At 61.8% G+C, this 19151-nt stretch overlaps 1 protein-coding gene across 3 annotated transcripts; it reads left to right on the top strand.

Moving 5' to 3' along the window:
- The first annotated feature begins 175 nt into the window (after positions 1–175).
- Positions 176–18637, top strand: TTLL12 (tubulin tyrosine ligase like 12). 3 transcript variants are annotated; one of them, XM_059937118.1, is made up of 14 exons: positions 177–463; positions 4181–4353; positions 6478–6676; positions 7519–7678; positions 7759–7892; positions 10857–10933; positions 12114–12230; positions 12347–12541; positions 12877–12988; positions 13707–13858; positions 14231–14312; positions 15926–15994; positions 16596–16734; positions 17198–18637. In XM_059937118.1, the coding sequence occupies exons 1-14, from the start codon at positions 254–256 to the stop codon at positions 17347–17349; spliced, it is 1971 nt and encodes a 656-aa protein (XP_059793101.1). In that variant the 5' UTR covers positions 177–253; the 3' UTR covers positions 17350–18637. The 3 variants fall into 3 exon arrangements, with proteins under 3 accessions (XP_059793103.1, XP_059793102.1, XP_059793101.1); XM_059937120.1 differs by lacking the exons at positions 15926–15994; positions 16596–16734; positions 17198–18637 and adding an exon at positions 15311–15450 and having other exon boundaries at positions 176–463; XM_059937119.1 differs by lacking the exons at positions 15926–15994; positions 16596–16734; positions 17198–18637 and adding an exon at positions 15308–15450 and having other exon boundaries at positions 176–463.
- Positions 18638–19151: the final 514 nt, after the last annotated feature.

Raw genomic sequence — 19151 nt, 5'->3', positions numbered from 1 at the left:
CGCAGTGACGCGCGCGCACCCTTCGGAAGGCCCGGCCTTTGGGTTCCCCGGGTCCCGCGCCCCAGCTTTGCGCCCCAGCTGCCTTCGGCGAGCCTGGAGGCCAGGCGTGTGGGCGGGCTTGCGGGCGGCGGTGGGCGGGGAGCCCAGAGGAGGGCGGGGCTGGCGGCGGGGCTGGCGAGCGGGCGGAGTCGGGAGGGCCGGGCCCGCGGGCTGCGGCGGCGCTGGACTTGGCGGTGGCGCTGGTGGAGGCGACATGCAGGCCGACGCGAGGCTGGAGCGCGGCAGCCGGGTCCTGACGCCGCAGTCGGCGCCGAGCTTGGAGTCGGACCCGGAGCTGGGCCCGGACCCGGAGGAGGACGCGCGGGCCCGGGCCAAGTTCGCGGCGCTGCACGGCCCGGCGCTGCGCGCGTCGGGAGTCCCCGAGCGGTACTGGGGCCGCCTCCTGCACAAGCTGGAGCACGAGGTGCGGGCTGGGGTGACGCGAGGAGAGCGAGGCGCCGGGCGGGGAGAACCGGGGTGCAGGGCGTGCCCGGAGCGCCCCGGGCTCCCTTTGAGAGGTGCCAGGGAAGCTGCGATGCAGGTCCTCGAGGCGCGCATCCTCCAGTCCGGGTCAGCGCGGGCGCGGGGCGCGCCGGGGGTGGGTCGCTCTGGACCCTTCTACCAGGAAGGGTGTGGTCTGCGGGCTGGCTCTTGGCTGAGAGCCGCTGGGGTGGGGCGGCCCGGGGCCTCCTGGAGGACGCGTGCGGAGGAGGTTGGGAGGGCGCCTGGGGGAGTTGGTGGCTGGGAGAAGGAGAGCGAGCGCGTTCCGGGGCGGGGCGGGCTTCGGTGAGACGCGCAGCGGAGAGTTGGGGGGCGGCGTTGATGGACGATGCAGGGAAAACGGCCGGTGGTTTGAGGATGAAGAGCCACGAATTCCTTGACGACCGACTTAGACTTTACCTCCATGGCAGTTTGTGGCCTAGGAGTGGCGGCCAGAGCCTGTACCTGTGGCCCTGGTCCTGCCAGCATCTGGGGCTGGGCCAGGGCTGCGGCAAAAACTGGAACTAAAATGAACTTTGGCTCCCGTTGTGTGCCAAGCCCTGGGCTGCGTCCTCCACACATCCGAGCCCAGAGCAGTCCTGGGGGGTGGTAAGATTCATCACCCCCCCTTTATACAGTGCAGAAAACTGAGGCTCAGGAAGAGGAAGTGACACTCCCAAGGTCTGTCAGACTTCTGAACTAGAAGCTTGCTTTCAGCCACTACCTGCCTCAGGGAAAACAGACGTCCATTGAGTTTGTGTGGCTTTAACTGTTCAGGTCATAGAGTTCTTTCGTGTTTCTTCGTCTGATTTGAGCCCCGGGTCACCTTCATTTTGCAGATCAATGAAGACAGGCTGTGGGAGTTGGAGACAGAATCTAAACAAAAATGAAAAGAGCTCAGATGCTTCAAGGGTCTCCCTTTTTGTGGGGTCGGCTCCCTTCTGCTGGCCTGTGCTCTAGCCTGTGTCTCCATAGGGCCTCCGCAGGGTCCTGGCTGAGGGGTGGGCCCTGGGTTTTGGTGGTTTGCCCATGTGCTGAAGCCAGAGCACGTTCACGGGCCCTCTGTTGCGGCCTTCTGAGCTGGAACCAGGCTCCTGCAGGGGCTGCCTCCTGGGCCGGAACAGACTGAGCAGTGCAGGCGGTGAGGTGGGACCCTGGAGCCAGAAAAAGGCTGCTGGACAAACCGCACCCTTTCAGCCAGTCTCTCTGCCTCTGAAATCAGGGTTGGACCAGGTACCTTCCTGCCCAAAACACAAGTAGTTGCTATAAAAAAAGGTGCAGTGTTATTGGTACCTACATTTTGTAACAGTGAATTCCCTTCCCCCTTATGACTTGCCCTCAATTCGCCAGCATTTCCTGAGCACTTACCCTAGTCCCAGGCCTGTGCTGGGCAGGAGGGGACCCCAGCGGTTTGTTAGGATAAAAAGGTCCTCGTGTACTGGGTGAAAGGAGCACGAGGTGGAAACAGCCTGGCTCCGGCCCTGCCAGCCTCTGCGGGCAGTGAACTCACCTGGGCAAGTCACTTGCCCGTCTGAGTCCAAGTCTCCCTCTGGAAGGTGAGGACCAGGAAACATGGCTCCGACTTCCACGGTCTTGGTGGGGGATTGGGTAGAGAGGCATGCCCAGCTCATAGTCACCAGAGTGTAATGTCCCCTCCATCCTGGCCGCAAGATCTGCAGGCCGCCTGGCCACTGCTGCTCTGCTGAGGGACAGCCAGTACTTTTCCATGGCCCTCCCTTGCCGTTACGGGTTATGGGCAGAGCTGTGAGTCACCACTGCCAGACCCAAACCTGCAGCCATTGTTCTGACAAACCTGCTGCTGTGGGCCCAGGTGTGGGGGAGGTCCACAGGCACCTGCTGACCAAGGAATGGGGCCCCTCTAGCCCCCGAAAGCTGGGGACCCCGGTGCCTTGGAAAGGATGGGGAGTGTTTTACAGTAAATTTCAGCTCTTTTCTGTCTGCAGGAACTTACCAGCTGCAATACCATTCCCCTTCCTTACCTCGTTAGGGCCTCCTCCAGTCCCTCTGTGAAGGGATGGTGGTCACCCCCATTTCACAGCTGGGAGAAGCCAGGCCCTGTACTGTCCCCTCCCTCCTGTCAGGTTTGGGGGTAGAGGGCTGGAGATACGGGGTTCTGGGTGGAAGCCCGAGGCGTGAGTCCCAGCCTCTGAGCCGCTCTCTTCTCCTCTCCAAACCGGAGGGAAGGTAGTGGCTTCACCCTGGGCTCTGGGGGTGGTTAAAGGCGCCATCCCAAAAAGTGCCCGAGCTCCCCTGCGGATGGATCTGTTCGGCTCCACAGCCCTTCTCGCCCCAGCTTCTCTGCCTGGAGTCCTTGCACTACCACGGCATGGCCACACGTTTAAATCTTCCTCTTCCTTCACCGCTCACCTCAGGTGACGGCTTCCCTGTAAAGTCTTACCCGGCCCTCCAGGCCCCCGCACCGCTTACCTGGTCGTCTCAGGTGGCCCCTCTGCCACTCGGGGAGAGGTCATGAGTGATTCATCCTCATACCCCCAAGTGCCCGTCCTGCCCAGCACATCCAAGCTGCTTGTGCCTGAATAGATGGCTGATTTCCAACTACTGGGATGAGTTTATCTTCCATTTTTAATAGAGTCATGAGAAAGGTTTTAGGGGCAGCTGGCCTTTGTTGAGTCCCTGCTATGTGCCACGGACTCTGTGTGTACTGTTTGATTGATGTAATACGCTCTCAGCTCTCCTGGAAGGTGGATGATGCCCCCTTCCCAGGTGAGAGACTAGTCTCAAAAGTGTCGTGATGGTAGCAAGTGCTTACAGAGGGTTTGCCAAGCTTAGCTTCTTCGAAGCTCTTCACGTGTGTTAATCATTTAATCCTCCCAACAAGCCCCTCAGGTAGGTTCTCGTATCCCCATTGTATGGATGGGGAAACTGAGGCACAGAGTAGTTCAGTGTCTTGTTCAAGGTCACATAGCCTGGCTGCCGAATCTGCCCTAAGGCCCCTTGCCGACTTGTGGCAGACACCAGGTACATGAGTGTGGCTATATGGGGACCGACTGGCTTGTCACCTTCACCAGCTGCACGTGGTTGGCAGTTGCCCTTTGCCAGGGAAACTCAAGGACCAAGGCCCTTACCTTCTGTCCCATCCTGGCCCAGGACCTCAGGAGACTAGACCCAGGCCATGGTTTGTGCAGACCTGGGCTGGCGTGGTGGCGTCAGGAGGCTCTTGGGCCCCCGTTTCCTTCTCGGTCACCTCCGCTGCCCTGGTGTTGGCTTGGTGGTGCTGGTGAGAGCAGAGTTGGGGTGCAATCCCTAGCCACCAAGTTCCTTACTCTCCCAGTCATTTCCCGCGTGACCGGAGCCGCCCGCTCTGCCTTTTGAGCTGCATTTTCCCTGTAATGCAGGAGGCCAGACTAGATATCATGGGACACATGCATGCAGCCCCACCTCCAAGCTCGGGTCCCACGGGCTGAGGGGCCTTGGACGATAGCGCCAGCGATAGTGGGGGAGGTTAGGGCATCATTCTCACTGATGAGGAACCCGTCTCCCCACCTGTAAAATGGGTAGCTGGGCAATAAAGAGGTCCTGCTTCTCCTAGGGGTTCAGTTTGTCCTCGAGACCGGGGTGTGGCGGAAGGAACGGGTCAGGAATGGGGTCTCCTGCCAACACCCCCTCCTGTGGCCCCCAGGTGTTCGACGCTGGGGAGATGTTCGGGATAATGCAAGTGGAAGAAGTGGAGGAGGATGAGGGCGAGGACGAAGCGGCCCGGGAATTGCGGAAGAAGCCCAACCCAGGCGGCGAGCTCTGCTACAAGGTCATTGTGACCAATGAGAATGGGCTTCAGGCGGCTGACCCCAACAGGTAGGAGCCGCAGGCCGACGCCTTTCGTCCGCACCGAGACTGTCAGGGCCGGGCTGCCTTTTAGAAATATGTCACCAAGGTCGTCGCCACTAGGGAGAAGCTGTCGTCGCGAGCACTCATGCTCCTGGGTGCCAGGTGCTGGTCCCTTAGCCCTGAGACAAGGTCCTGTCAGCCCCGACACTGGCGACACTCCTGCGTTGGTTGTGTTTCATGCTGTCCTGAGAGCAGCATCCCCCCCAGATGCCTCTTAACTGTCACAGTGGTCCCTCCATGGAGGTGTGACAAGTTCCCATTTTGCCAATGAGGAAACAATGGGGAAGGACTTGCCCAGGGTCACACAGCGGGTTAAGATCGTGGGTGTCGACCCCAGGGCAGCCTTAACTCATGAGCCCGGGCTTTTCCAGGGACCCCGGGCCTGCCCCCGCTCCTGCTGGATCTCAGTCTCTGGGTGGAGCCCTGGGCTTTGCACCCCGGCATGTGAGCAGTGTGGCCTGCTTGATTCCTCGCGTGAGGCGCCGAGGCTGGGAGTGGGCCTGGGCCTTGCACGAGGCCACAGGGTAGAAAGGCCAGAGCCGAGACTGGACCCCAGGCTTCCTGCCTCCCAGGGGCCAAGAGGGGCTGTCCTCCGCCAGGAGAGGCCCACAGGTCCCTCTGCCCGACTTTGCCGGAACCCTGGTGGAGAAACTTGCCGGCCTCTGGGGGTTTCCGGGCACCTGTGACCGTAGCTCCTCCAGGAAGTCTGGCTCCTTCACCAGCCCCTGGTGGGGTGGGAGGGCCCCCACGGGTAATGACAGCAGCCAAGCTCCTCCACCCCCGTGCCCTCTGACTCAGAAACTCGCAGGCTCCCCGTTCTCATTACGTTCGGTACAGCAGACCTGCGCAGGTGCCTGCTCTGCTGCCGCCTGTGCCAGCCGTGGGGCTTGGGCCCAGCGGCCACCTCGAGCAGCTCCTGGCCTCTGCCCCCTCCACGCACACCACCAGGCAGGTTTGGGGAGGGATGGGGATGGTGTCTGGGCTGGGAGCCCGGCTCCACCGCCCTTCCTGCTCCGGGGCCTTTCTTCCCTCCAGACCTTTGTGAGTCCGCCCCACCCCGCCCCAATGGCCAGGCCCCAGCCGCCATCCTCCCCCGCACCCACCGTGTCCAGCAGCCACTGTGTGCGTCTGCCCAGGTCACCCCCAGATGCTCCACTTTGAAGGCCTGGCTCTGTGCCGTGTCTCACACGGTCACAAACTCTACGCACGAGGACAGGAATAAATCATTTGTTTCAGGATATGCGAACAAAAGACAATATAAGTGCAGTAAAATAACTACTGCTGAGCTTGCCCCCCGGCCTAAGAACCAGAGCGGTGGCTGTTCCTTCCGTGTTAGCAGGGGGCCGGGCCAGGGCTGCTTCCCCAGCAGGCAGAACCCGGGGCGTTCGGAGCCTCCGAGTCCAGCAGGGCTTGGATGGTGTCCGGGCAGCCTGACCTGTGGGCCGGGGGCACTCATGTCCTTGGGCCTGCAGTGGGGACACCCCACCCTCCACCACGCTGGTGTGAGAGCCTTGCAGCTGGCCCACCGGGCACCTGCGGCGCCCGGACTGTGTAGACTGCAGGTGTCCGTACACGTGGGGCCTTGAAGCCTCTCCCGCAGAAATCCTGGGCGCTTCACGAGAAGTGGCCAGAAGTCCCGGGCAAGCACGAGTGAGCTCTGAGTGGGGCTCCTTTGCGTGTCTGCCTGCAGGTAGCAAGGTTGGGGGGCGTGGGCCTGCCCTCCAGCAGTTCAAAATCCAGTTGAGGACAGTTAACTGTCGCGGTGATCACTGTAGTCATAACTGAGTACATGAGGATTCAGTGTACGGTCAGCACGCTGTTTTGTCTCCTTTGATGCTCGCGTCAGCCCGGTGATAGGGGGTAGGGACCGTGTTGCCCTGTTTTAGAAACTGGAAAAGGGAGAGGAACTTGCCCAGGCCCGCACGGCGGGTGGTCGGCAGGGCCGGGATCCCCACCCAGGCCCGGTGCGGGGTCCAGGCCTCAGCCCGGCCTCTTGCTCAGGCGGATCCCGCCTGCTGGCCCTCCTTCCGCCCTCCCTTCTTGCCCTGCCTGCGTGGTAGCCTCGCGCTCACCTGTAGCCTGTGCCCGCAGCATCTTCCTTATCGACCACGCCTGGACGTGCCGCATGGCACACGCCCGCCAGCAGCTGCAACAGGTGCCCGGGCTGCTGCACCGCATGGCCAACCTGATGGGCATCGACTTCCACGGCGAGCTGCCCAGCGCCGAGGCCGTGGACCTGGTGCTGGAGGAGATGTGGAAGTTCAACCAGACCTACCAGCTGGCCCACGGGGTGAGCGGGCAGCCGGGCCCCAGGGGAGGCAGACAGGCCTTCGCTGCCCCGTGCCGTCAGGGCTAGCGGGAGGTGTCCTTTTACCCCGCAAGTGAGCAAACTCATCTTCTGTGGTCGGTGGAAACTACCCTGGTTCCCCGCGGCCCTGTCACGGGCCTGTTACTCTTTGCCTCGGGCCAGCCAGTGCCGGGACCCAGGCATCCATGCGGCCTTTGGGCTCACAGTACACAACCCTCTCCCGGACCCCGGCGACCTGGCTGCCACTCTCCTGGCCTCTTCTGGTTCCCTCACCCTCCTAAAAGCCCTTAGTGATACCCTGCTGCTTTCCGGAGTAGAGCTGAGTCCCTTCAGCATGTCCTTGGGCTTACATCACCAACCCCCTCCCCGACCTCCCCAGACCCACCCTTACGTTCCAGCCCCTCACCACTTTCAGTCCGGGAAAAGGCAAAAGTTGCTTCTCCTGATCTCAGCTTAGCTGTTGCCTCCTCCAGGAAGCCTTCCCTGAACTCAGAAGTCTCCCCCCTCCTCCCCCTGCACACAGAACCAAACACATCCATGTAGCTGCTAGGCTAAGTGCCTTCTTTCTGTACACCTTTGCCACACACGTGATCACATGGCAGCCCGCTGGCCTGTTGTCCTTGTCTGCCAGGGCAGGGCCGCCAGCCCGGAGGCCACGGGTTCAAGGGATTGAAGCCGTGTGTGGTAGGTGCTCCAGGCTCTGAGAGTTGGGCACAGACGGGCCGGTGGTAGGTGTTTGGGTCGTGGATGCGTGGAAGGGCGCGCGGACGGGAGGGGCGGGGAGGCGGAGCAGTGGGCGAGGGTGGCGTGTGCTCTGCCCGCAGACGGCCGAGGAGAAGGTGCCGGTGTGGTACATCATGGACGAGTTCGGCTCGCGCATCCAGCACGCGGACGTGCCCAGCTTCGCCACCGCGCCCTTCTTCTACGTGCCCCAGCGGGTGGCCTACACGCTGCTGTGGCCCCTGAGGGACCTGGACACGGGCGGTAAGTCAAACCCCGCCCACCCCAAGGAAGGGCCGGCCGCCTTTCTGCCACCCCCTGACTGCCCGCGTGTCCTGGTGCAGAGGAGGTGACCCGGGACTTTGCCTACGGAGAGGCCGACCCTCTGATCCGGAGGTGTGTGCTGCTGCCCTGGGCCCCCGCCGACCTGCGGGACCTCAGCTCCTCCACGCCCGAGCCACCCGACGAGCACTACCAGGTGTGGCCTCCAGCCCCGACCCCTGGGCCTGTTTGCTGGTGGCTCCTGGAACTTTCTTCACCCAGTCGCCAAATGCTGCTGAGCACCAGCCGGCTGCCCTGGGAGGGAGAGGAGAGTTTGGGGGTGTCTGAGAGACAAGGGGCGGCTCAGAGCTCAGGGAGCAGACGTGAGCTGCCCGGGGCCACACAGCTGGGCGCCAGCCTGGAGCCCAGACCCCGGGGTCCCGCTGCTGGGAACCGTCCTTCCAGAGGGTTGGGTAGAGCTGGTGGGCTGGAGGTCGGTGCTGCTCTTCCCTGTTTTCAGGAGCTGGGGGGCGGGGGCAGTGGGCGCTCTGTGGCTCGGCTATGAATCCCAGCTCCGTACCGTTTCTCCATTTCCTGACACCTCCCTCACCAGGGATGTGAGGACACTATGTTCAGACACAGCATGGGATGTCTTCTGGCTCACAGCAGGCCCCCAACAAGTGGTCGTCATGGGTGTCCTTGTTGGGGATGACAGCAGTGCTTCAGTCCGTGGTCTGGGTCCCACCAGGGACCACTGACAGGTGCCTGGCTGGTGGTGAGTTAGTGCAGGGCCCAGTCGGTGAGGCAGGCCAGGTTGGGGAGCCAGGGTTGGTGCAGCCTGGGGTAGGGCAGCAAGTGGAGCCTATGGGAACAGAACCAGGCAGGGCTGAGCAGGAAGTAACACCCTGGCCCTCTCTCCTCCTCCCCTGCCGTCTCATCTCCTGCCACTGCTTCCCGTCAGCCGGTCCCAGTTGGAAACCAAGGGATGCACAGGCCTCTGCCTAGCACTTCACGGGCATGCTCTGCTGTAATCCTTACAATAGGACATCCGGACCTATTTTTATCTTCATTTTACTGAGGATGAGGAAACTGAGGCACAGAGAGGTTAAGTTACTTGCCGAAGGCCACACGGCTGGTGGAAGAGCGGGAGTCCAAAACCAAGGGGTCCTGGTAACTTGTGGGCAGAGGCTCCAACCTTGCCCCACACGTTGCAGTTGCCCTGCCCCCACCAGCACATCACATGCTCGCTGAATGCCCCAGAGGATTGTGCAAAGGAGTAAACTAGTTAACTCGCGTTAGAGTGGGAAGTGTGTGTGGCGTTAGCGGTTCTGTGAGGCTGCTGGCTGGGAGGGCTGGGCTGACACAGTGGTCCTGTTGGCACTTTTCCCTCTGAATTTAACCTTAGCCAGCGGTAATTGAACTGATTCTGTCGAAAACTCAGGGATCACCCTTCTCAATTCAGAGGTGTGTTTCAGAACCTCGTAGAGTGCCTGCACCTAGTAGGTGCTAAACACTTGAACAAGTCAGTGAATGCAAAGGGGTAAGGTTTAAGAAGGGCTTAGGAACAAAGACTTCCTGATCTTGAGGTTGTTAAAGGAACATGAATTGAAATTAGCATTTGTGGGGGGTTGAGCGAGATGCCCTCCACTGGCCAGGAAGAGGAGAAAAGAGTCCAGACAATGGTTTTCTAAAACATCCTGGTTGGTTTTCCCCACTTGACCCATCTGGATGAGGCCTGTGCCGTGGGCCTTGGGGTTGCCTGTATTAGTTAGCTAGCACCAGGTAACAATTTATTCCAAAACATAGCAGCTCAAGACAGCAGACATTCATTATCTCTCGCTTTCTGTAGAGAGATGGGGAGTGGCCCGGCTGGGTGCTTCTGGCCCAGGGTCTCTCGTGAGCGCGCTCAGGCTGTCGTCTGAGGCTTGATGGGGCTGAGGACCGGCTCCCACGTGGCACACTCACACGCCTGGCAAGGTGGTGCCGGCTGTGGGCAGGAGGCCTCAGTTCCTCCCCAGCCGTGGGCTTCTCCGCGGGGCTGCTTGAGTGTCCTCGGGACATGGTGACTGACTTCTCTCGGAGGAAGTGATCTGAGAGAAGGCGAGGAGGAGACTGCAGGGCCTTTCGTGAAATAGCAGACTGTTGTTCCACTTCTTTCTATTTGTTATAAACAACTCATTCAGCCCAGCCTATGCTCAAGGGAAGATGAATGAACTTTGCCTTTCAAAAGGAATATAGAAGAGTTTATAGACATGTTTTATTTTATTTTATTTATTTATTTATTTGGCTGCGCCGGGTGTTAGTTGCAGCACATGGGATCTTCGTTGCCACGTGTGGGATCTTTTCTTTTCTTTTTTTTTTTTAATTATTATTTATTTATTTATTTATTTTTTGGCTGTGTTGGGTCTTCGTTTCTGTGTGAGGGCTTCCTCTAGTTGTGGCAAGCGGGGGCCATTCTTCATTGCGGTGTGCGGGCCTCTCACTATCGTGGCCTCTCTTGTTGCAGAGCACAGGCTCCAGACGCGCAGGCTCAGTAGTTGTGGCTCACGGGCCTAGTTGCTCCGCGGCATGTGGGATCTTCCCAGACCAGGGCTCGAACCCGTGTCCCCTGCATTAGCAGGCAGATTCTCAACCACTGTGCCACCAGGGAAGCCCCTGGGATCTTTTCAGTTGCAGCATGCGGGCTCTTGGTTGCAGCATGTGGGATCTAGTTTCCTGACCAGGGGTCGAACCCAGGCCCCCTGCATTGGGAGCGCAGAGTCTTCACCGCTGGACCACCTGGGAAGTCCCTATGGACATGGTTTAAACCATCACACGGCTTAAGCTCAGAGCAGCTTTTGGGGGCTCCCCGAGGACCAGGTAGCCCCCTCCCAGGACAGGCTGGGCACCTTCTGGGCTGCTTGTGACTTGGAGGAAGCATTTAGAACAATGAGAAGATTTAGAGCAATGTTTACGTTGTTCTTTTGACACAAAACAGGCTGTTCGGCACCTGAGGGGCCTTGAGCCCCGGAATCCTGGGCTGGGGGTGGTCAGAGGGCTCTGGGCGCTGCGGTGCCTGCGAAGGGCTCTACCTGAGGTCCAGGTGTGCCCCCTGGGATCCCAAAACCCTGATATACAGGATGGGGAAGCGTGTGCTCCTTTTTTTGAAGGTCTGTTTCTACCTCCAGTGTTTTCCTTCTAGGCTATTTTGGAGGAAAACAAGGAGAAGCTGCCAGTGGCCATCAACCCGGCGGTGTATCCCTGTGACCACGTCTTCAAGTGCGTAGCCCACCCTGCCCCCAGCCTGTGATGAGCCTTTGCCTCGGTCCCTTTCCTCACGCACTCCTCACGGTCCCCACGACTCCTGGAACAGTGCGCGGTACAGGGCGGCCTCAGTAAGTCCTCTGCCCCCTGGCAGCACAGCAGTGACAGAAACGCCACGGGCGGGGTCTCAGGGTCACAGAGAGAGCGCCCGAGAAGTGAGGGTGAGCTGGGGTGCGCACGACCTCTGGAAGCGGGGAACCAGTGCCGACAGTGACGGTGCTGGGCACCCAGGAAAGCCACCCAGATTGCCGGGGGGCCACTCCCAGGTGTCTGCAGGTGTGGGCTGGCAGCTTAACGTAAGGCCAGGCAGGCCAGCAAGCCCAGGCTGGACCCGGGGTGGAAGCAGGTGCTCCCTTTTACGGGTGAGGAAGTGGAGGTCCTGGGGGACGCCCACCAGGCATCGAGCTGGCTCGGGGGCGGGTCCCGGGTCAGCCAGGGGCAGGTTGGCTTCTGTTTCCAGGGGGAGGCCCTCCCTCTGGCTGCCCACACCTGCTCCAGCCAGAACGGACACCATGCTCCACTGGCCCCTTCCCCCAGGTTCTGGGGGTTTCCTCCCACTGGCCCTCGGCCCGGCCCTCCTCCCCTTACCTGAGTTCACCACCCAGCACCCCTCCACCTCCTCAGGTCAGAGGCTGCACTGAGGCCCCCTTAGCCTCACCCCCTCCCCACAGCTGTGCTCGCCGCAGCAGCGGACTACACGCCCCGTGCCGGCCCCGCCTGAGCAGCCAGCTCCGCGCCTCTCTTCCTCCCTGGATCGCTGTCCAGGGCCAGGCCTCCCTCCTGCCTTCGCACTCCAAAGTGTGTCCGCCCCCACCGCCCCCCCCCCCCACCCCGGCAGACAGGCTCCCAGGCCCTGTCCTCTCCTCCGCCCAGGGCCGGGCCGTGTGGGCAGAGGTCCCAGCGGTAGACCCGTCCCGTAGACCCGTCCCGTTTCCACGTGGGAGGAGGGAGCCCGTGCCTGATAAAACGCTCGGGTTCTCCTGGTTGGTCCTCAGGAGGAGTGTGAGGTGGCCCCGTGGTCCCATCTTACAGATGGGGAACTCGGGGTCGCCGGGGTCCGAGAGGCCCCGTCACTGGGCGGACAAGCAGAGGCTGTGGGTCGGAGGCCGACCTCAGCCCACCCCACCCCCCGCAGGGTCTACACGGACATCCGGCAGGTGCTCAGCCACCTCACCCACCCGCGCTTCACCTTCACCCAGAGCGAGGTGGACGCCGACATCCTCTACAACTTCTCGCACTTCAAGGACTACAGGTGAGGTGCCTCCCAGCCCGGTCCCCGCCGCCTCCCCCGAGCCCCGCCGCCTCCCCCGAGCCCTGCCCCCCGGAGCCCCGCCTCCCCTGACCGGTGGCGCCTGCCTGGCCCCGCAGAAGGCTGAGCCGGGAGAGGCCCAGTGTGCTGCTGAACCAGTTCCCCTGCGAGAACCTGCTGACGGTGAAGGACTGCCTGGCCTCCGTCGCGCGCCGGGCGGGCGGCCCCGAGGGCCCGGCCTGGCTGCCCCGCACCTTCAACCTGCGCACCGAGCTGCCCCAGTTCGTCAGCTACTTCCAGCAGCGGGAGAGGCGGTGAGCACCCCCCGGAGCCGCAGCGGCCGAGACCCTACGCCCGTCAGGCTCCCGCGGTCCCCGCCACCCCGCCTGGCCCGCCCCCTGGCTGAGCGCCCGCCGCGCGGCGGCCACGGTTCCGGAGCTGCGGGCTTTCGCTGTGCTGCTGCCCGGCGGCCCTTCCTCCTGGAGGGCGGCTCCCTTGGCCCCGTCAGGCTCCTCACTCCCGAGGCCCAGCCCCTAAGGTCTCCTCTGGGACCCCTCTCTCAGCCCCTCCTCTGCTGCCACAGTACTGGGGACACAGTGCCCGGGAGGGTGGGCCCAGGGCACAGCCTGGTCATCCCCTCTGCTCCCAGGGGCGAGGACAACCACTGGATCTGCAAGCCCTGGAACCTGGCCCGCAGCCTGGACACCCACATCACCAAGAGCCTCCACAGCATTATCCGGCACCGCGAGAGCTCCCCCAAGGTGGGGCCCTGGGGCGCCGGGCGGGGGTGCGGGGGGCCGCGCCGGGCTCTGCCAGGACCTTTGTGGGTAGGTCCCGGTGTCAGCGTTCTTCAGCTCACAGGAGTCTCCGAAGCCGCCACCCCCACTCCCTCCCCTGCCCTTGCCTGGCGGGGGGGCTGTGTGACAGTCGGGTGAGAGGAGGGAGCCCCCCTGGGTGTGTCTGACCTGCATCCCCATGCGCCCCGCGCCTCACAGGACCACCTGGCAGGAGGGAGGTGGCCAGGCCAGGGAGCCCCGCAGGGCACTGGACCCATCAGTGGGGGAATTGAAGGACACAGGGTTCTGCACCTGGACAGAGGCCCGAGACAAAATGCCGCTGCGATGACCCTTGTGAAGGTTTCCAGCGGTGGGATGGGGAGTCGGTGGATTTATGGCTGAGAATCTGTATTCAGTTTTCAAAGCTAAAAACTTGTGGCATCTTTTTCTTCAATTAAAGATGAAGATAAAGAACTCGTTGCAGCTAAGACACAGGTTTGAAAAGACAGGAGGACCCGGAGTGCAGGGAGCAGGTGCCTTCATGGCACCGAGACGGGAGGTGGGCTCAGGAGTCAGTCTTCCTCCAGATGTGGTGACAGCACTTGGACGTACCACGAGTGGGAGCCACAGCTGGGGAGGTCGGGGTGCTCTGTCCTGGCCCAGGTGCGACAAGCCACCTGTGAGCCTGCATCTGTGTTCTCAGGTTGTGTCCAAATACATTGAAAGTCCCGTCTTGTTCCTTCGAGAAGATGTGGGGAGGGTCAAGTTCGACATCCGCTACATCGTGCTCCTGCGGTCCGTGAAGCCCCTGACGTTGTTCGTCTATGACGTGTTCTGGCTGCGGTTCTCCAACCGGTACATGGGGAGACTGGGCTGGGGCTGGGGGCTGGGCGACAGGGCCCCTCTTTTACTCGGGATGAGAATGCCTGCACGGGGGCTCCTTTACCACCAAGCACCCAGCAGGGACCCCGCTGAGCCCGTTTCTGTTAAACGGCAGTAATTCTCGCCCCGCCTGTGTCACCACCACCTTGTGGAACAGGCACCTGCCCCCTCAAACCACGACGATGTTTACTGGCCTAGTGGGGGTCTTCGTAGTTAGCCCCTGGCCGGGGGCGCGGGGGCGGTGCGGGACTGCCCCACTCTCGGGGGAACTGGCGCCTGGCCAGGGGGCTCTGAGCATCTGCCGTGCCCGGGACCCACTCGAGCGTCTGTCCGCTCGTCCTGCAGGCCCTTCGCACTCAACGACCTGGACGACTACGAGAAGCATTTCACTGTCATGAACTACGACCCGGAATTGGTGCTGAAGCAGGTAGGGAGGGGCCTGGTGGGGCCTGGGGAGGGGTTCCCGTGGAGGCTGGCACAGACGGGACCCGACACCCATCAGCTTGTCTTCCGGGCAGCTTGCGTAGTGGTCAGGGGAGCTGCCTTCTGGTACCTGCGTCCCCTCCCACAGCTGCCCCCGCAGCTCTGAGGGGCACGTGCTTGGGTTGAGGGGGCCCCTGGGGCTTCCCGGTCCCCTGGCAAGTCTGAGCAGGGCAGGGTCTCAGCCGGGAAGCACAGGCTGCCTTCTGTTCGGCACCCGCTGAGCGTGAGGACGGGTAGGGGTGGGGAGGCGCACAGGTTCGTGTCCCGCGGCCCCCAGGGCGGGCAGCTCTGCTGGCCTGCGACCCTGCCTGGACCCTGGGCCCTCTGTCTTGCCCGTGCTCTCTGGGCACCGCAAGCAGAGGGCGTCAGCACAGCTCCTTTCGAGGTGAGGCCGTGATCCCCCAGCTGGCCAGTGGTGCACCTGGGACAGGTAGGGGAGGCACAGCCTGGGCAGAGACAGAGGCCGGCTCTGGGTGGAGGCAGAAGGGAAGGAGAGATAGGCCCCCCTGACGTGTTGTCCACAAAGTCCTCTTGGACCAGCAGGTTGGTTATGGCTGTTCTGGGCAGACAGGAAGTAGGGCACAGGCACTCTCCCACCCTGCTCCATACAAGGCCTGCAGGTGGCCTTCTGGTCCCCACCTCCCTCGAAGCAGCCACTGCTGAATGTGGGGATTGTGTTTCCGAGGCACGTGGTGATTTGTTAGTAAATGTGCCGCCCTGAGCTCTCGCTGTGCCATGTCTGAGAAGTCCTCTAGGGGGCGCTGCGCCGTCCGAGTGGCCAGGCCACGTGCACGGCCGGCAGGGCCGCTGCTGCTCCTTCCTCTTGTCCTGGGCTGTGTTGACAGCTGGTCCCTAGGAGCCCGAGCCCGAGCCCTCTCCGGGGTCCCGGGATGTTGCAGAGGTCGTCTCTGAGGACCTGAGTGCCTTTCCTCTACATAGCAGGTGTCGTCCCGAGGGTCACGTTTCCTCTGAAGCCCCCGCGTGTGGGGACGCGTGTCCAGCAGGGCGAGAACGTTGGGCTTCCATAGGGAGCCCGTCCTGGTCCTCTCTGGGAGAAACCTGAGCTGACGGCCAGCTTGCTCAGGTGTGTTTTGGGTGACGTCTTGGCCTGAGAAGCCCTTGCTGTCCTCAGGCACTTTGAGCCGGGACCGGGCAGTGAGCTCAGGCCTGGGCCTTGCAGACTTGGGTCCGAGCTCTGCGTCCAGTGACCATCGTGAGAGGGACGTGGTGACACGTTGGCCCGGGCCTCCCAATGTTCAGTGCTTCACTGGAGCCTCACAGCAACCGTGCAAAGTGGGTTTGCTGGGCGGGGAGCGTTGTCCCGTTTTACAGATGGAGACACTGAGACTCTGAGAAGTGAATGTGTCCAGAGCTCAGACCCCGTGTCCTGCCTCCCATTTGTGTCCTGCGGGGGTGGAGCTGGAGAGGCTGCTGGCGCCAACCTGGGGCCCCGGCGAGTATCAGGGCTCCACGTGAAAGCAGGGCAGGCCAGGCCTCCCCCGCCCCTGCCCAGAGGAGGCCCCGGGCAGAGCTCGACGGGCCCTGTGTCTGTTGCAGATGCACTACGATGAGTTCGTCCCGGAGTTTGAGAAGCAGTACCCAGAATTTCCCTGGAAGAGCGTCCAGGTGAGTCCTGGCAGAGCTGGAGGGGCCGGGGCTTGCCTCGTGGGCCAGCGTCAGGCGGGTAGGGGCCTTTGCCTCCTCTGGATGGTCTGCTCCTCCCATCAGGGCTGGTGAGGGAGACGGTGTGGGCCGAGACCCCTCCTCCCCTCTGGCCCGGGTGGGGTGTTGTGAGGGTTCCTTGGAGGGGGCCTGGCAGGGCATTCAGGACACCCTTGGGACAGCCAGACGGCAAAGGGCTCTGTGTGTGCCAGGAATTGCACACCTGAGGGGACACGGGGACGTGCTTAGAGACACAAGCTGGCCGCCACTTGCTGGAGTGAGCGTTCGGGAGCTGCGCTGCCTGGCTTGGTGCAGAAGGAGCCGTGGGCTCCAAGGCGGGGGACCCAGGCGGGTCTGCAGGAGCTGGGTGCCAGGAGTGAGGGAGCAGGGCACAGGTGGCTCTGGCCAGGTCTGGTGTCAAAAAGGATGTCGGAGGAGATGACTTGGCTGTTTGGGGACCAGGGCTCAGGAAGGGGCTGTGGACCCCATATGGAGAGGCTGCTCTGAAGGGCTGGGCCCAGTGTCAGCCACGCAAGCCCCTGACCCTGCCTCCCCCGGCCCCCAGGCTGACATCTTCCAGGCCTTCACGGAGCTGTTCCAGGTGGCGTGTGCCAGGCCGCCCCCGCTGGGCTTCTGCGACTACCCCTCATCCCGGGCCATGTATGCCATCGACCTCATGCTGAAGTGGGACAGCCGTCCAGATGGTGAGGGGACTCCCCTGCCCCGTAATCCAAAGTGCCCTCCCCACTTACCCAAAGGTGGTCATTCAGCCCACACAGGGACAGAGGGAGGGCGTCGCTGCTCCTTCGCCATGGTCAGCACTTGCCTCGAGTTAGCCTGAGATCTGGGTCAGAGAAGGCCCACCTTTAGGAGCCACGGCCTGCAGGGCAGAGCACGAGCAGGAAAGGCAAGTGGGCGGCAGTGGTGTCGGGAGAGAGCTCACAAGGGAAGGAACCCTACGTGAAAGGCCGGGGGAGCAGCGGCCCTGGCCGGGCACCCTCGTTCCAGAGTCCCCGGGATGTGGTGGCTCGTGTCACTCCTGGGGCTGGAGGTGGCTCCGGTCTTTCCCCTGGACAAGCAGGCTTCAGGCCAGGCCCCCAGAGAAGCCCTCGCGGGCCCCCCAGCCCACCTCCCAGGAGTGAGATGCCCGTGCTTTTGCGCCATCAGGGAAGCGAGTGATGCAGCCGCAGCTCCTAGAGGTGAACTTCAACCCAGACTGTGAGCGGGCCTGCAGGTGCTACCCGGCCTTCTTCAACGATGTCTTCAGCACCTTGTACCTGGACGAGCCTGACAGCTGCCCCGTCACCCGCCTCGTGTAGGCACCCGCTGGCCCTTCTGTGGGTGCTCGTGGGTGGATTGCAGCCTCAGTTCCCGGAGCTGCTTCTGCACCGTGCCGCTACCCCCCCCTCCGCTCCTCCTCCCCCCGCCGTGTGAGCCGTGGCCCCAGCTTCACACCCTGGGGGCTCAGGGGCCCCCTCCCCCGTCGGTCAGGAGCAGGGCCAGTCGTGCTGCCCCCGGGGCTGAGTGCTAGGCCCCTGCTCACACCCCCCTCACTGCCGTCTGTGCGGTGATTAGTCTCAGCTCAGCCAAGGGCTTTATTCCGGAGAGTTTGGTTTCTGGGGTGCTGTGCTTCCAGAGGGCATTAGTGAAAGGGGTCTGGGGAGCACGCCGTGGTGTTCTCAGAAACGAGCTTCCCTAGGAGCGCCCATGGGAGCCCAGCGGTTAACAGGCCCAGACTGGCTGCTTCCCACGCTCCACCCCAGGCCCTGTGACAGGCGTCCCCAGGTCCCCCTAGGAGCCTGCTTCTCAGACCCAGCCTTCTCCCCCTTCACCAGCAACCTCCCTCGAGGCTCCAGGGCAGGACAGCCACTGCCTTTGGTTGCCGTTGCCTTCCCATTTGGCCCCGTGGAAAGGGCCAGATGTGGCACCAGCACCTCCCCGCCCGCTGGGCACTGCAGTGTTTCCAGCCTCGCCTGAGGTTGGCTGGGACGCTCCAGTGAGGGGACTCGGGGACAGGTGTGGGCAGCAGAGCACCAGGCAGTGGGCGGCTGAGAAAGATGCTTCCAGGGAGAATGCCATCTTCCACCGGCTAGAGTCAGAATGTGGGGTTTTTGTAACTTTTTCATTTATGGGAAGAAAATACAAAATTTTCATTCTTTCCTTAATTTTGTTTCTGAAATTTTGAGTCAGTTTCCAGGGTAGTTTGTGTTGCCACAGTGTACCCAGCCCAGCTAACCAGACGGCGGGTCTGACTTTCGTAGAGGAGCTGCCTGCAGAGCTTTCATGTGTGTGTACATGTGTGCGTGTGTGTGCGCGTGCATGCATGCATGTGTTGGGAGGTGCTTGTTTCATTCTGAAGCCAAGAATGATCCTGGTAGCAAAACTGGACTTGACTGTGCCTCCTACTTCCGTGTCTTTTGGGGTGTGTCTGTCCACTGTCTCTGCTAACCAGAAGTTCAGTCTGTGTTCTGGGAAACACCCTTTCCTCCAGCCAAGGAGAGGTTTAGAGGGCAGGACACCTCATCTCTGGTTTTCTCTGTGGGAGAGCTGCTGTGTCCTGTCCCCTCCTGGACTTGATTTGTACCGCAATAAAGTATGCCTTCTCTACTTTTGCCTCCCTTTCTCTTTGGGGGCCCTGGAACCACAGACCTGCGTGGTGTATCAGTTGTTTTCCTTGCTCACTGTCAAAGAAAACCAAAATATCAAGACGTATGCTTTGAGAAACAGAAGAAATGAGATAGTATTTAGGCCTCCACGTCCCTGTCTTTGGGCTGCTGTAACAAAATATCATAAACTGGGTGACTTAAACAACGGAGGTCTCTTTCTCGCTGTTCTAGAGGCTGGGATGTCCTCAAGTCACAGGGGTGGCATATTTGCTGCCTGAGGTGGGACGCTCTTCCTGGTTCATAATTGGCTGTATTCTCACTGTGTCCTCGTGAGGTGGGAGGGGCAAGGGAGCTTTCTGGGGCCTCTTTTATAAGGGCACTAATCCCATATGTGGGGGCCCCACCCTCATGACCTAATCACTCACTTCCCAAAAGCCCCACCAACTAACTGTCACAGTGGGGGTTAGGATTTCAGCAAGAATTTGAGGGTATAAATAGGCAATAGTTCCTGACCC

This window comes from Balaenoptera ricei, chromosome 10 (genome assembly GCF_028023285.1).
Source record: "Balaenoptera ricei isolate mBalRic1 chromosome 10, mBalRic1.hap2, whole genome shotgun sequence".
NCBI lineage: Eukaryota > Metazoa > Chordata > Mammalia > Artiodactyla > Balaenopteridae > Balaenoptera > Balaenoptera ricei.
This window is presented reverse-complemented; position numbering and strand designations above follow the sequence as displayed.

What these genes read in the sequence shown, in the direction of transcription:
- TTLL12 (XM_059937118.1), top strand. Translation starts at nt 254, where the DNA reads ATGCAGGCCGACGCGAGGCTGGAGCGCGGCAGCCGGGTCCTGACGCCG. An exon ending in CAGGCGGCTGACCCCAACAG is followed by an intron (nt 4,354 to 6,477) that starts GTAGGAGCCGCA and finishes CTGTGCCCGCAG; the next exon opens with CATCTTCCTTATCGACCACG. An exon ending in ACCGCGAGAGCTCCCCCAAG is followed by an intron (nt 12,989 to 13,706) that starts GTGGGGCCCTGG and finishes CTGTGTTCTCAG; the next exon opens with GTTGTGTCCAAATACATTGA.